Source organism: Felis catus, chromosome E1, assembly GCF_018350175.1.
Source record: "Felis catus isolate Fca126 chromosome E1, F.catus_Fca126_mat1.0, whole genome shotgun sequence".
NCBI lineage: Eukaryota > Metazoa > Chordata > Mammalia > Carnivora > Felidae > Felis > Felis catus.
In genome coordinates this window covers 2,319,903-2,335,073 of record NC_058381.1, presented here as the reverse complement: position 1 = coordinate 2,335,073, position 15,171 = coordinate 2,319,903, and the positions used below count along the sequence as shown (strand labels likewise).

At 64.1% G+C, this 15,171-nt stretch overlaps 1 protein-coding gene across 3 annotated transcripts; it reads right to left on the bottom strand.

Moving 5' to 3' along the window:
• Positions 1 to 377: 377 nt before the first annotated feature.
• On the bottom strand, positions 378 to 15,060 carry NLGN2 (neuroligin 2). 3 transcript variants are annotated; one of them, XM_023244702.2, is made up of 8 exons: positions 14,315 to 15,059; positions 11,203 to 11,901; positions 8,300 to 8,350; positions 6,012 to 6,161; positions 5,653 to 5,838; positions 5,326 to 5,518; positions 4,378 to 4,974; positions 378 to 3,476 (listed from the first exon to the last, which is right to left on the bottom strand). In XM_023244702.2, the coding sequence occupies exons 2-8, from the start codon at positions 11,654 to 11,656 to the stop codon at positions 2,603 to 2,605; spliced, it is 2,505 nt and encodes an 834-aa protein (XP_023100470.1). In that variant the 5' UTR covers positions 11,657 to 11,901; positions 14,315 to 15,059; the 3' UTR covers positions 378 to 2,602. The 3 variants fall into 3 exon arrangements, with proteins under 3 accessions (XP_023100470.1, XP_044900339.1, XP_023100471.1); XM_045044404.1 differs by having other exon boundaries at positions 11,203 to 11,335; positions 14,315 to 15,055; XM_023244703.2 differs by lacking the exon at positions 8,300 to 8,350 and having other exon boundaries at positions 14,315 to 15,060.
• Between the last annotated feature and the right edge of the window lie 111 nt (positions 15,061 to 15,171).

The following is a 15,171-nucleotide window of genomic DNA, read 5'->3' as shown; positions in this document are numbered from 1 at the left end:
CCGCCCGTCCCAGAAGCTCCTGGGGGTAAGCGGGTCACAATGATGCCGGGGCTCTCCCTCACAATGTGCCAAGAGGGAGGGTCTTGGGCCCGTGGCCGACCCTCTGGCCTGTCTGCTGCCCGCCCCCATCAGCCCCTGCCCGCTCCTCCTCTACACCAGGCTCATCCCCTGCCCACACCTGGGCCCCGAACGGAACTCCCCAAACAACCCTGCCACCATAGCAGCCTCACCCCAGCACCCTCTCCCCCTTTCTCTCAGCCTTCGAAGCCATCAGCCGAGATGGGCTGTGGGCTCCGACTGCCTCCCCGGCGCGGGCAGGGGGGCCTCCCGACGGCTCGTTTCCTCGGGCCCCCACCCCCATCAGAGCACGCACGAACAACAGTTAAATTTTTATATTTACAATATTCTCTTCATCTTTTGCCAGGTTTAAAAATGTGTACAGAGCCGCGAAGGGTTGGGGCAGGGACATGGGATTGTCAGGGGGTTGTTCTGGGGAGAGGGGCTGGGCATTGGAGTCCGTGGCTGAATCATGGGGTCCCCCAGCCCCCCTCCCGTGCCCCAGCTTGGGGGGGGCATCTGTCTACAGGGTTTGGGGCCCAGGTCCCTAGCATTTAGAGGACGTGGCTGTTTGGAGAGGAGCTAGACCAGGCAAGGGAAGGGGGCAGAAAAGAACTAAGTCTCCATGGGGGGAGGTGGGAGAAGGGACAGTCAGGAGGCAAGGGCTTTGGGGAGCCAAGGCCAGGGGTTCTGGACCCGGGTGTGGAAGACGGCACCCCACCCCCTACTCAAGTTTGGCACAAACCCGCAAAATGCCAGCAGGCGAGGATGCTCCTCCTGCTGGTGTCCCTTCAAACCCTTCCTGACGACGTTCCTGTCCCCAGAGGCCCAAGCCCTTTGTCCTGGGGCACCTCCTTCCCGGGCAGTCACCTCACACATGTCCTTTCAGATTCTCCCTGCTGCTGTCTGCCCAGGCCCCGCCCCCCACTGCCCCTCCATCTGTTCCTGGGCACGGCTGACCTCATTCTCTCCCCAACCTGTCCCTCGAAGCCTCGCCCCCCTGCTCTCCCCCGCGCCTTTCCTTGAGCCCTGGCCGGCCGAGGGAAGGGGGGGGCCAGGTCAGAGAAGGGGAGGACATCCAAGGGGAGAAGGTGGTCTGACATCGAGACGGGATGGCTTCAAAGAGGGAGACAGGGTTGGGGGATTAGGACACCGAGGCACCGAGGGAGGGGATGAGACACAGTGAAGAGCGGAGACACGGGCGGGACCCTTGTAGCTGCCGCTTCCCCTCCCCCCCCACCCCGTGTCCCCCCCTGTCTCCACAGTTACCTGCCCTGGCCCAGGACTGGGGAATCCTTGGCACGTTTTGAGGGTCTTCCCCCCACCCCACCCCTCAAACCCACCTACGCAGTTTGGCACGGATAAGCAATGATCTGAGGACTGAGGGAAAGGCTGTCCTCAGACCCCAGTGAGGGCTTTGGTCAAACATGCATGGCCTCTGTGGGTGGCACGCCATGCCCCCCCCCAACTTAGCATCTCTTGGAGAGGGGCAGAGCTCTGCCCCCAGGAGTTGTACATCCCCCCACCCCCACCCCCAGCTTCTGTCTGTCTGGAGTCTGTCCCCACCTGCCGGGTGGGGAGGAACGGGGCGCTAGGCCTTCTTGGACCTGGCGGGGAGGCCAAGGAGCGCCGGAGAGCCGGGGGCCGTCCGCATGGGAACACACACATCCACATGCAAGAAGGCGTTTCCACCAGGAGAAATGTGTCCCGGACCCGTGGGGAAACAAGTTCCCCGGGGAGCACGGGGGTGCACGGATCTCCTCCCTCCCTCCCCCTGGCAGGGAATCTGTGTCTGTCGTCTGCGAAGGCCAGGCCCACCCAGAGAACGTGCTTCATCTGACATATGCCAGGGGTGGGGGGAATAAACATGCTTGGCTGGGGCAGAGGGGGGTGGGGCAGGGAGCCGGGGTGGGGGTGGGCGGGGGGACTGTGATTTCCTCGCTGCTTCCCAGGCACCACCCTGCTGTGTCTGTCCGGTGGCCAAGGGTCACGGGTCCGTGAACACGCCATTTCCAGGGTCTCCATGGGGTGGGGGAGGGGAGGAGGTGGGAGAAGGCAGGAGGGAACGGGATTCTGGGGTACAAATCCCCGCAGAAACTCTTCGAGGGGGCCAACATGTGTCCAGGGCGGCAAAAAAAAAACCTCACCCTGCACATGGCAAAACGCACCCCCTCGTGAGAAAGCACACCTCCACGTGGGAAAATACTTCCACGTTTCCGCACACCTAAGACTGGTGTCCCAATGGAGGGGACGAAACGCCCCCCCCGAGTTGTTCCGAGGCCCAGGTCCAGAGAAGAGAAAGGGCCTCTCGGCATCCTGGCGAGGAAAACCCGTGTCCACCTCATGCTCCTCCGCGCGTGACGCCCACCGCCCCCCCCCCCGCCCCCGCCCCCGCCCCCGCCACTCCCCGCGCAGGAAAAGCCTGTCGCCGAGCGGTCCTCCCTGCCTCCCGAGCGGCACTGCCCGCCGGCGGGGGGTGGGGGGTGGGGGGTTGGTGGGGGTGGGGGGACGGCTGGGGAGGAGGAGGGCCTCCCCCCGCCGCCCCCTATACCCGAGTGGTGGAGTGGGGGTGCGGTAGCGTGTTGTTGTGGCTGGTAGCGGTGGGGGGCGGCGGGGGGAAGGGCCCGAAGGGGTGGAGGGAGGGGGGCGGCGGCGGCGGCGGGGGCCCCAGGCCGCTGGGCAGCAGGGTCAGGGCCCCGGGGGCCAGCAGAGGCACGTCGTCCGGCGCCCGGCGCAGGGCCAGGGTGTAGTCGGGCGGGCAGGCGGGGCGCAGGGCCTCGGCGGGGTCCGCCCCGACGCCGCCCGCCCGCTTCAGCTGCAGCGACACGAGCTCCTCCTCGGGCGGCAGCTCGCGGCCGGCGGCGGGCAGCAGGGCGCCCCCTCCCGGCACGCCGGAGCCCGAGCCGCCCGGGGGGCTGAGCCGCCGGCACCGCAGCTCCTGCCGCCGGTCCCGCTTGTAGTAGAGCGCGGCGAAGGCGAGGATGTTGAGGAAGAGGAGCGAGGCGCCCACGGCCACCGTGACGCTGAGCTCCGTGGAGTAGTCTCGGGAGTCCCCGGGGAAGCGGTCGTAGGCCCGGGGCCCCGGCTCGGGCTCGGGCTCGGGCGGCAGCGTGGCGGGCGGCGGGGGCCGGCGGGTGCCCGGGGCGCCGGGCGGGGGGCGCGGCGGCCAGCGCGTGGCGTAGGGCGGCAGGCGCGTGGTGGTGGTGAAGAGCTCCGTGTGCAGGTTGTGCAGGTGCGGCACGAGCTCCAGCCAGAAGGCCACCTTGTTGGCGCGGTAGTTGTCGCGCACGCGCGGCTTCAGGCCGATGTGCAGGTACTGCTTCTCCTTGCTGTTGAACTTGCTCCACACGACCTCCTCGAAGCGGTTGGGCTTGGTGTGGATGAACTTGGTGTCCTGCGGCACCGGCTGGTTGGGGTCGCTGTGGGCACAGGAGGGCAGGGAGAGGGGGAGTGAGGGGGAGGCCCCGAGGGGGAGGGGGTGGGGGACGGTGTGTGTGTGTGTGCGCGCGCGCGCGCGCGCGCGCGCCCCACAGAGATGCGGAGAGCCCGGGACACGGAAGGAAAGCCAGAGAATGCGAGACAGGAAGAGAGACAGCCAGTGAGAGGGGCAGCAGCTGCGACTGAGGGAGAGGGACACATTTTAGAGGGGCGCCTGGGTGGCTCAGTAGGTTAAGCGTCCGACTCGGCTCAGGTCGTGACCTCACATCTCCTGGGTTCGAGCCCCGCATCGGGCTCTGGGCTGACAGCTCAGAGCCTGGAGCCTGCTTCGGATTCTGTGTCTCCATCCCCCTCTCTCTCCGTCTGTCTCTCTGCCCCTCCCCTGCTCGCGTTCTGTCTGTAGCTCTCAAAAATAAATAAAAAAGTCAGAAACCGAGAGTCGAAGACACAGGAGAGAAACCAGCAGGCAAAAGGTAAACAGAAGAGAGAGAGGGAGAGGCATCCGTGGATCCGAAGAAACGGTGAGAGAGAGCCGGACAGACACAAGTCCCCACACACGCTCCCATACACAGCCCAGAGCATCAGACCGAGAGCAGAGTGTCGGGAGAGAGGGAGGAGGGCGGGAGAGACCGACCCGGAGCCAAAGCCGCCAAGCGAGCCGCCCCACCCCGCGAAGGACAGGGCCCTCTCTGTCGGACCCCGCGGACGGTCAGTGCGTGGCACTGAGGAGGCGTCCAACAGGTGCCTGGGCGGAGAGGGGTCAGGGTTAGATGGCGGAATGACGACTGTGGAGGGGGGGCGCGAGGGAGACCGCGCGGAGGATGGAGGGTGTGCGCGCCTTGGCCTGCAGGGGGCGCCCCACCCGGCCCCGCCGGCCCTCACCCGGTCTTGGCGAAGTTGGTCCAGTAGGTCATGACCACGGCGCTGAGCATGACGTCATTCTTGGAGAAGTTGCAGGGGAAGAGGTCGGTGGCGCCCACCATGGGCACGCCGAAGACGTAGGGTAGCTCGTCCCCGTGCGCTGCGTCCGCCCACTCGGGCCGGCCCTCCGCCTGGCAGTGGTGGTAGAAGGTATAAAAGTAGACCGGGGACTGGTAGTCGGCGTGCAGCTTGGCGGTGGCCACGGCCGGCGCCACCCACTGGTGGTCTGTAAACAGCGCAAGCAGCGTCTTTCGGCGCATCTCGCCGTTGTCCCGGTCGGCCCAGTCCGTGTACATGAACTTGATGGTCTCTCGAAGCACATCCTTGCCCTCCGGATAGCCATACAGGTTGTCCACGAAGTTGGAGACGGTGAAGTCGAAGGCGCTGGCGGAGACGCCGTCCTCGCTCTCCGCCGAGTCCTCTACGAACTTGAGGCCTTCTCCTTGGTTGACACCAATGAGCATGTCATAGTTGAGGAATTCTCCCTGCTGCATGAGGATCTCAGGGTCATCGGGGACGACGTCACCGTCCACCACGGGCCCGAAGGCGATGTGGTAGCTGGGGAGAAGGGGTCAGGGTCTCATCACCTGCCCCCTGGCCTCCTCTCAGCTCATAGCCTGCCGAGCCCTGTGCTCGCAAGACCCTTCTCCCCTACTTAAAAATCTCCTGAGTCCTTCAGGGCGCTTGGCCTCTCGGGAAGTCGTCCCTGAAGCACCTCATGGCACCGTGCGCCCCCTCGCTCTGTTTGGGCACCTCCACCTAGGGACGGCTTCCGAGAGAAGAAGGTGGGGCCGGTAGGGGGGGCCCGAAGCCCACCTCTCCTTGCCTGCGGGCACCTCTCACCCTCAACCTCCTTGGAACCAACAAGGCAAGTGAAGGCCTGGCCCGGGCCCTCTCCCACCCCCATACCGGGCGGGCTGGACATCCTGGTCCACCAGCTCCCGGGAAGGCTTCCGGCGCAGACACTCCACGGCCTCGGCGCTGTCCTCGCGGTCGCAGCCCACCTTGGCCGCCAGCAGCCGCGTGTACTTGAGCGGCTGGTAGTTGACCGACCAGCTGGAGATGGCGGTGCCGCTCTGGGCGATGGCCTTCTGGAACAACCCTGGCAGGGACAGGCAGACCTCAGGCTGGGCTGTGTTAGCCCAAGGCGGGAAGGGGGGGGCGGGGCCCGGGAGCATCCGAGTGTGGCAGGCAAAGGGGACGGGGAGAGGGGGCAGGCGGCGGGGTCGCCGGTACCTTCCGAATGGTGAGAGAGGATCAGAAGGTTGACACAGGAGGCCCCCGCTCCAGATCCAAAGATGGTGATGCGCTCGGGGTCACCCCCAAAGTGGGCAACGTTTTCGCTGAGCCAGCGCAGGGCCTGGATCTGGTCCAGGAGGCCGTAGTTCCCTTTCGCAGCCTGGTCCCCGGTGCTGAGAAAACCTGGGAGGAGAGGAGGAGAGGGCCTTCCTGGGGGTGTCGCAGCACCCCGGCCCCCTCTCTGGGCAGCCCAGTCTAGCCCAGAAGCCCTTCCGCTTCTGCCGGGTCGAGGGGAACACCGCCCGCCAGGGCCCCCTCCCAGACTCCAGCCCCTAGAGTTGGCCGTCCACCCTCACCGAGCACCCCAAGTCGGTAGTTGAGCGTGGCTACAATGACGTTCCCATAGGCGGCCAGGACGGAGCCGTCGAACATGTTGCCGGTGCCCTCCATGTAGGAGCCGCCGTGCAGAAACAGCATCACGGGCTTCTTCCCAGAGTCCCGGATATCTGCGTGGGGAGGGGGCGGGCGGTGGGCCAGGGTCGGGGGACAAGAGCACAGTCAGACCAGAAGCAGCACCGCCCAGCTCCCGGGGCTACGGAGGACCGGGCCCGGAGCTCAGGGGACGTGTCGCTCCCATCCCTGGGGGGGCAAGACCGGATTCCCCTCCCCCCCCTCCCCGTCTAGCCCTGGCCGAAGGTCCCTCCTCACCTCCTGCCAGTCTGCCCCACGGCACGTCTCCCAATGCCACACAGACCTTCCGAGAAGCCTAAGAGGCCGGGGTGAGCGGGGGACCCTCCCCAGGGCATCTGCTGGACCCGGGGGACCCCCCAACCCACACACACACGCAGCAAATCGCCTTCCCGCTCCTAGGGAGACCAGACTCCCAAGTCTGGCGCTAGGGATGCTGGGAGGGTCCTGGCCGCTCCTCAGACTCAGGCCTTGGGCCTCATGTCCACGTGGTAGCCTGGTCTGTGGGTGAGGGGGTGCCAGCCTAGGGTCCCTGGGGGCTTGGTCTCCTCCCCGCCCTAATTCCTTTCTAGGTCACCTCCCCAGTTACCATGGCAACCCCCAGCCTAATTACTGTGCAGGAGGAGGCAGGGTGGGAGAGAGCCTGCCTGATAAAGCCAGGGCCCGGCTCTGTACTCTCAGAGCCCCCCCCCCCCCCCCCCCCCCGCCGCCCCGCAACAAACTGGCCTGACCCTGGGTTCTGCACCGGACATCCCTCTTGCCATGTCCCTAAAGGATCCCGTCAGTCACTGCCACGTGCGGTAGGCCCTTGAGGCCCTCCAGACCACACCGAGGAGTGACAGATTCCAGAAGAGGGTGGGAGCCTGGGAGGGCCCGCCACAGTGGTCCCCAGGGCTATGGCAAGTACCCTCCCTTGCAGCCCCTCCCACACGATTCAGCCACAGCGCCGGGCTGGGGTCACCCATGGCCCCGCGGGCCCTCCTCCTTCTTGACGCCTGCCATGTCTGAGTAGCCTGGGCATTCAACAAACGAGAGCCGGGCCTGGGCCTCCACAGCTCATCCCCAGGGCCTCTGCTCACCTCCCTCCTGCTGGAAACTTTGCTCCTGCCACGAGGTCAGCCCGCAGGCCACTGAGACACTCCCCTCCGCCCCTACGGACAGCTTTCCAGCCTCCAGTCTCTCAGGACCTTCTCTGCCACCTCCCCCTGCCCCTTGGGCTCTGCCCTGTCTGCGCCCTCTCCAAACCTCGTCCTTCCCCTTGCTCCAGACTCGGGCTGGAGTCCGCCCTGCAAGGCTCTCTCTTAAAGTCCTCAGTTCTCCCCCTCCTCCCCACCCGGCACCTCCACTCCCAGTGTGGGAGGAGGGGGGGGTCAGAAAGGGAAGGAGCAGGGAGGGGAGCTGGGGGGCGACAAGAATTCAAAACCAACAACAAAAAACAGGATCAAGAAAGAAGAAAGAAAGAAAAAAACAACAACCAAAAAACAAGAAGCTCTCGGGGGGCAGATTCGACAAGAAAAGAAAAAAAAAAAAAAACCCAAAAACCAAAAAGATCCATTTTTTTTTTTTTCGGAAAAAAAGAAAAAAAGAAAAAAGTTCTTTGCATTTTTTTTTCCTTTTCAAAATTTTGCGGTGAAACTCCAAGATATTGGGCCCTGCTTTCAAAAATTTCCAAATTCTTTCATTTGCTTCGAATGTTTGCGTTTCCTGCATCTGCTAGGCTTTTGGAAATCGCAGCAGGCTTTTGGTTCTGCCGTTTCAACTGGGCCACCAATTTGCCAACTTTAGATTTGTGTCTGTTTCAAATGGAGTCTTGCTCCAAATTAAAGTTTGTGTGGCTTTTTTGTTTTCTCCCTCAAATGTTACTCGTCACGAGTGGCAAGCCAGCCCAAATTTCTGTCAAACGCTAAGCATCCAATTGTGGTTTCACTTTCATTTTTGCTGCGTTTAGCTTTCCTTGCAAGTTCGCTACTGGGTCCAACATGGTTCGGATTGCGTTTGCAGCTTTCGCAATTCTCGTTTCCAATTATTACAAATTTTTCTTTTCTTTTCTTTTTCGTGTTTAGTTGGGGACAACGACTTAGGGGCCTGGAGGGCTGCGGGGGCATTTAGTTAGGGGCAGGGCCGTGACCGTCCTCTTATCAGCAACCACATGCAGCAGCCGGATTTTTAAATCTACCTGTGTCCGGCGGATTGAGCGTCGCCTCGTCACGTTTTTTTGTGAGCGGACCTAAGACCGGGAACACAAAACAGAGAAAAAAGGACAATTTTGTGGGGAAAGATGGGGGTCGGGGGGAGGTGGTGGATGGGGAGGGGAGGGCAGAAAGCAGAAAAGGGGAGGGTGGGGGCAGAAAAAATAAGCCGAAAAAAGCAAAATTTGGTCGCAAGAAAAAGAAACCAAGAAAAGAGAAAAACGTTTCTACAACCCGATTTTGTTCCCCTTCCCGGAAAAAGTCATGCCCCGAAGAAAAGGCTGGTTTTGGAGGTGGGCGGGGTGGGGGGGGGGCCGGGGCCTGAGTGGGCTGAAGCCTGTTTTAAAGACATTGACTTGGCTTGTCGAAGTGTTTGCTAATCGCTGGAAATTAAGCGGTGTTAGAGGTGGGGGTGGGGAGGGGAGGGGAGGCCCACCCGAGCCCGGGTCACCAAGGCCAGCTGTACCACGGGGCCACCACTCGCACAGGCCCTCTTCAGGGCCCGCGCGGCACCTGCCTGCTCCCCCAGACTGAGAGACGGGGGCTGCAGCGGAAAGGACCGATCCGGGGGGCAGAGCAGAGACCCCCCCCCCCCCCAGCTCGCAGCCCCTGGAGGCCCTCAGCTGCCCACCGGAGGGCTGGGGGTAGGTCAGTCGGGCCGCCCGCCGCCTGCCCAGCCTCTCACCCGCCAGCACGCCTCTCCCTTCCGCACTCACGGGCCTGGCTTCTCACCCCACCTCCCCAGTGTGGGGCGAAGCAGGGAAAGGGGTCATCAGGTCTTGCCCTCCATTCCACCTCTTCCCTCTGCGCCCCCCAACCTCCCCCCTTACCCAGGCCTACTCTCCCCCACCCCGGTCCAGAACGGTAAACTTCCCACCGGGGTCGTGAGCACCTTCCCCCACCCCACCCCGCCACTGCTCTAACGCCAGAAAGCGCCCCCTCCCCAGTTCGGGGTTCGGTCCCCACATAGGGAACAGGAAACACAGTGCCCTGACACATAAGGTGCCAGCCAGAACGTGCCGGGAGGCACAAAGTGTGCCCCTTGTCAAGGAAAGGCCCCAGACTGGGCTCGCAGTTTGGTTTCAGGTTTCTTCCAGACTGGGGAATGGTCAGGGGAGAGCTAGAGCCCAGGAATCGGAGGGGTCCCCCCCGTCCCCCCGCTGATTAATCTCTCCGCATTGACATAAGGACCAGCGCGGGGAGGGACGGGTCCGCAAGGCCTAAGCCAGTCTCTGGAAGGCTTCTCCCAGCTACCGGTGATGGCCCCATAGGGACCCAGTAGGATCAGGAAGCGACTGGGGATGAAGTCAGCAGGGCACGTGTGGGCGTGAGAATGTTGTGCGTTCGTGCCCGCGCGTGCGCGAGCGCGAGGGCGCGCCTGCCTGAGTCAACCTCTTCCTCCCAGAGCTGATGTGAGGATTCAGTGAGATCACCTGAATGTGTCAGGCCCAAGCAGGTCTGTGATAAGAGACGGTTAAAAATACAGAAGGTGTGGGCGTGGGTGGCGTGGGGGCAGGGTGGACAGCCCATTGGTGGGAAGTACCGGGTGGACGACTCACAGGCCATCGTTAGGGGTAGGTAGGCTGTCGGGGTGGGTGGCCCGTGAGAGGGCAGCGGGGCGGGGGGTGGACGGCCCTCACGTGGAGGGGGTCGCGGTATTGGGGAGGAGGTGTGGGGTGCATTGAGGTGCTTGGAATCTGGGTAGGATTGCGGTAGATGAGACTTCTGAGCGTCGTGGGCATGGGTTGCTAGGAGGCATGGTTTCTATGGGAAGGGTGGTTACGGTGTTGGGGTGCATGGCTGGTACAAGGAACACAGGGTGGCTGGAACGGAATGTGTTGGGCGTGAGGTGTCCGAGCACTGGATCTGTGGGTAGGGGAAAGGGCCGCTGGGCGCACTGTCACAGCCTGAGTCGTGATGCGAGTCCCTTCCTGGGACTAGGAAGGGTCGGGGTAACCGACGCCTGGGAAGTGTTGAGGGTGCTGGGGACTGTGGTGTGAATGGCCACGTGCGGGGTTACTCGGGTAAGCGCTCTCGCTAGGTCACGTGATCCATAGGTGGCGGTGTGGGGGTGTTCTGGAGTAATGATATGGGGGTGTTCGTGGACATAGACGGGAGCAGTGATACAAGGATATCATATAAGGACAGCTGGAAGGTACCCTGAGAGATACCCCGTGTGCTGAAGGCTGGCCCGGGGAGAACTTTCCGGGCAGTGTGCTGGGGGCCGTGTGCCCTGCTGGGGCGCACCTCACGAGGGCAGCCCGCTCCAGAGCCCTGAGGGAAAGATGTTCTGATGGGGATGGGTGTGCTGGGCTCTGAATGGAGGGGCCCCTGGCGAGGCGGGGGAGGGGGGGTCCCTGATCCTTCAGGGGTGCACAGGGGTCAGGGGACAGAGCTGTCTGAAGAGGAGACGCTGAGCTCGGGTGAGGCCCTCTGGATGCGATGTGGGAGGTGGCAGTCTGTCCAAGCACACCTGGAGGAAAGGGAGTCTCTGTCTGTCTTGAGGGGCAGAAGTCACTAAAGTGGGTATTCCTCGGGAGGAGCCCAGGCCTGGGCGTGGGAGGTGGCACAGAGCTGGAGTGGGCGTCTAGGCGGGTAACAGGTGCTTCCGATGCCTGGTCACCCTCAGGGGCCACTCTGTGCGCGCCTTTGCGGGGATGGGGTCGCTAAGCCCCCCAGAGAACGTCCGGGGTGGCTGTCTGTGGGATGCGTTCCTGGGACTGCCCGCCAGGCGCCCGGGGCCACCCTCGGAGGGCACTCGGCGCCTGCAGGCACACAGCGCCTCTCACGGCCCCCCCACAAAGGCCAGCAGGTGCCGGCGCCCGAGGGTCCGCATGCGCGTTTGTGGCCTGCGTCCACGGGGTGCCCCGCCTGGTGCCCGCGCCCTTACCGTCCTCGGTGGGCACGTAGAGGTTCAGATACAGGCAGTCCTCGCTCTGGTTCTGCACGTAGGTGGCGGCCGCCTCCAAGTTGTCGGTGAACCACACAGGCAGCATGATTGCGGGCAGCGCCCCGTGCAGGTTCTGCGGGCAGGCGGGCGGCAGGGTGGTGGCGTTGCGCACGCCGGGCCACGAGGCGGGGGCCTCGGGCGGCTGGAAGCGGCGGGCGCCCAGGGGTGGCGTGGCGTAGGGTACGCCCAAAAACTGCACGACGGGGCCCAGGATCTCGTTGTTGAGCTCACGGCGCACGCCGCGCACTCGCCCATAGGCCGTGTTCACCACCGGGAAGCGCTCCTCCCCGAGGCTGCTGAGGCCCAGGCCCGGGCCACCCGGGGAGCCGCCAGGACCCCCTCCCCCCCGTTGAGCCCCTGCCAGCCCCACCAGACACAGCGCCAGGAGCCACATGCTGATCGGGGGACCCCCCCTCCCTCCCCGGGACCCCCCCCCTCGGAGAGAGAGAGAAGGGGGGGGAGAGGGAGGGAGGCCCCCCTTGCCCCAGGAGGGGGGAAGGGGGTGGGGGAAAGGAGGGAGGAGGGGGGTGGGGAGGGACCTGGGTTAGACTGGACAGAGAAGGGGTCTGTTCCTCTCCATGGAGGGGGCGAGGGGTGGGGAAGGGGAAAGAAATGGGAGAAGGTGAAGGCAGGCCCGACCTGCGGGGGGAGGAGGGACGGGGTATGCAAGAGACAGACAGACAGACAGACAGACAGACAGAACAATACGGAGAAGTGGAAGAAGGGAAGGGAAATTGGACAGGGCAGACAGAAGGGAATGGGGAAAACAAGAGACAAGTGGTTAGTGACTTGGAATCCACACCAAGTTGCCCCCCTTCTTCCACCGTCCGGCCCCCTAGCGCCTCCCCCTCCCACCCCAGCACCCCACCCCGAAAGCAGGGACCCAGATAGAAAAGTCTAAGGCTAGGGTAGGGTCAAGATGCGGCACAGGTCCAGGACAGAGCCAGAGGAGAAGCAGGCCAGCTCCCCAGAACCAGCCTGCCCCCCACCCTTCCAGCTGCTTTGTCCCTCCTAGGCAGGCGTTGCTGGGGGACTCAGGAGTCCCAGTTCCCACCTCCCTGGGAGGGACGAGAGAGACAAGGAAGAGAAAATAAAAATACCAAGTCATTAATTAGCAGGAAGTGGCGGGTTTGTTTATACGTGTTAATTACTCCTCAGCTGTAATTTCCAGGCACTGAACCCCCACCCCGGCCAGACTCGGGCCCTTCTTGGGACCGCAGGAGCCCAGCACCTTTTCCTTCCTTCCACAGCCCATCCCCTAAGAATCTGTGCAGCAAGGGGGGGGGGGATCCCCTTTCCCCAGGTGTTCCTCATTCCTTCCATCAGGAGTTAAGGTGCCTTGAGGCAGGGCCTCGAGTAGGCAGGGGATGCTGGAGGGGCAAATCCGGGGACAGATGCGTGATCCTGCGGCCGGTTGCCGGGCGACGGGATGCTGCCCCGCAATGTTACCTCGGCAACCGGCTGCAGCTTTAACCCTAGAGGGGGGTCTGGAGGAAGAGGGGAAGGGGCTGGCTTGGTCGCGGGGTACATTCAGGGCATGAGGGCAGAGGCGTGAGTTTTCCCCAACCTTAGCATAGAGAAAGAAGTGTATGTGTTGAGGGGAGCGGGAGATTGGGGCCTGGAGAACCCTAAAAGATCCGCCTCTTGCCCCTTGTGGGCCAATCAGAGCCTAGCCCTAGTGACCAGGCCTCTGGCTGGGGAGAAGGGGTGCTGAGGTGGGTTTGGAGGGCATCACATGCGTCCACCCACTGCCCCCCTCCCACAGTCTCCAACAGCCTTGGACCCCAGACGCCTCTTCCACGCGTGGCATTTTGACCTCCGTCCTGGGGGGGGGGGGTCAAACCTCGGCTTTCTGCTCACCCCATCTCAGCTACTGATGTCCCCTTCCCCTTGCCAGCCCCCCCACAGTTGCTGCTCTGATGCCTGGATGCTCAGGACAGCAGGGACAGGACAAGAGACAAGATCAGACCAAAGGGGCAGACACCCAGGTCATTCCAGCAGGCGCCCCCTGTCCCCCCCCCCCCAACAGCCGCCAGAGCTGTTTGCTGACGCGGGGTTTTCGGAGCCAGGCGCCAGCCCGCGGGTGGCTCTCTGCAGGTGTCAATTTATTCCAGAGCTGAGGACACAGGAATCCTTACCACACACACCCAGTCGTGCCCTCCCCCTCTTCAGGTCCTCTTAAGCTCCTGTTCCCCCATCACCAGGAGGGGGCTTGGGGCTGGCTCCCTCAGGATCTCCTCTGTCCAAGCCAGGCTGGGTTCTGCTTCCATGGCCCTGCCTCCCCCTCCCCCTCCTACTAACATGGTCTGTTTCTGCCACCCCCCCCCCTTTAAGGTACTTTGGGCCCCTGGCCTCCTCACTGCCAGCTTCTCTCCCTTCCCTCCCCTCACCTCTCTCCTCTCCATGATGCTCCCTCGGAGCATCTTTCCCGGCCTCTTCCAGCTTGCTCTTGTTTCTGCCTTCAGTCCTTTCCCCTTCTCTCTTCCACGAATCTTTCCACATCTCCCTCCTCGCCGTGGCTCATCTTTCTCTCTCCTTCAAACCTCTTCCCCAAATTTCTCCCTTAAGCCCCTTCTACTTCTCTCTCTCTCTCCCCTCTTTCCCTATCTCTGTCTCCCCCATTTTCTCGCCCCATCTCTGTCTGCCACATCTTTCTCCCCCTCCTTCTCCCTATCCCTCTGCCTTGCTCTCTCCATTCCTGCCCAGGCCTGACTCCCCCAGCCGGGGAGAATTGAGGGAGGGGGGCTCAGGCCGCAGGCCCCCCCCTCTTCCTGCAGTGGGGAAAATGGCTTGGCCGGGAAGGGGAGAAGGAGGGGGAGGGGGAGATGGGAACACACGGGGTCTGTGGGCCCATTCAAAGGATCATTCATGGGCTGGAGAGAGGCAGAGACAAAGAGACCGAGACGCAGAGACACGGCGAGAGCATCCCTAGGCGGAGACACGCAGACAGAGCAGGCTGGGGGGAAACCAGGCGCAGGGAGAGAGATGGGGAAAAGGAGACCCCAGTGGACCGCCACGCACCCCCCTCCACCCGGCCCGGCTTAGCTCCTACCTGGCTCAGCCCTGGGGCCGTGGTGCCTCCATCCAGGGCTCCGAGTAGGGGGCGGATGGGCTTCGGGAGGGGGGCGGCGGCCTCTGAGCCCCCGCGGCCCCGCAGGCCCAGCCCCCGCCCGCAGCGCCTCACCGGGCGGGGGAGGGGGATCGCCCCAGCCCCGGGGGGCGGGGCCGGGATCCAGTCGATCCCCGGGGAAAGGAGAGGTAGGGGATGGGGTCAGGAGGAACCCGAGAACAGGGAACCCCGCAGTGGGGCCGGCGGAGCGAAGAGGGGGCAACGAGACAGGACTGGATTGGGGATCCACTGGCTCCGTGGGCCGGCTTCGAGGGACCAGAAGGTGGTACAGGCGGAAGATCCTAAGGGATCGGGTGCGGGAGGAGGTGTCCACGGCAATCCCCAGGGGCCCGGAGCCCGGGAGCGCAGGATCCGCGGTGCAGGGGCAGGGATCCAGCCGGAATCCTCGGGGAGGGGGAGGGATCTAGTCGATCCCGAGGGCGGGCGGGAGGGGGAGGTCCAGGGAGTCAGAGGAGGGCGGGAGCCGGGTCTGGAGCCCCGGGGTGGGGGTCGGCAGGGCTCCTAGGAGGGGCAGCGGGGGTAAAGGGGAGGCTTCGGGAGACGCTCAGCAGCCAGGAGGCCCGGACTCCTGGCTCCGCGCGCCAGGGCCCGCCCGCCCCGCGTCCATCCCAGCCCGAGAGTGATGATCCGCCGGCGGAGCAGCCGCAGCAGCCCCGCGCGTCACCGCGCGGCCGCCTCCCCCGCCCCCTGCGGAGAGAGCGGCGCACACCCCTCGCTCGTACCCGCCTGCCCGCCCGCCCTCCAGAGTGTGGGGGGATTGGAGACGGGAGAAGGGGGCG

Excerpts from the sequence above, each read along its gene's own strand:
- NLGN2 (XM_023244702.2), bottom strand. The coding sequence starts at position 11,656 with ATGTGGCTCCTGGCGCTGTGTCTGGTGGGGCTGGCAGGGGCTCAACGG. Across the intron at positions 5,839-6,011 it reads CTACCGACTTGGGGTGCTCG|GTTTTCTCAGCACCGGGGAC; the intron begins GTGAGGGTGGAC and ends CTCTCCTCCCAG. Across the intron at positions 5,519-5,652 it reads CCTCTCTCACCATTCGGAAG|GGTTGTTCCAGAAGGCCATC; the intron begins GTACCGGCGACC and ends TGTCCCTGCCAG.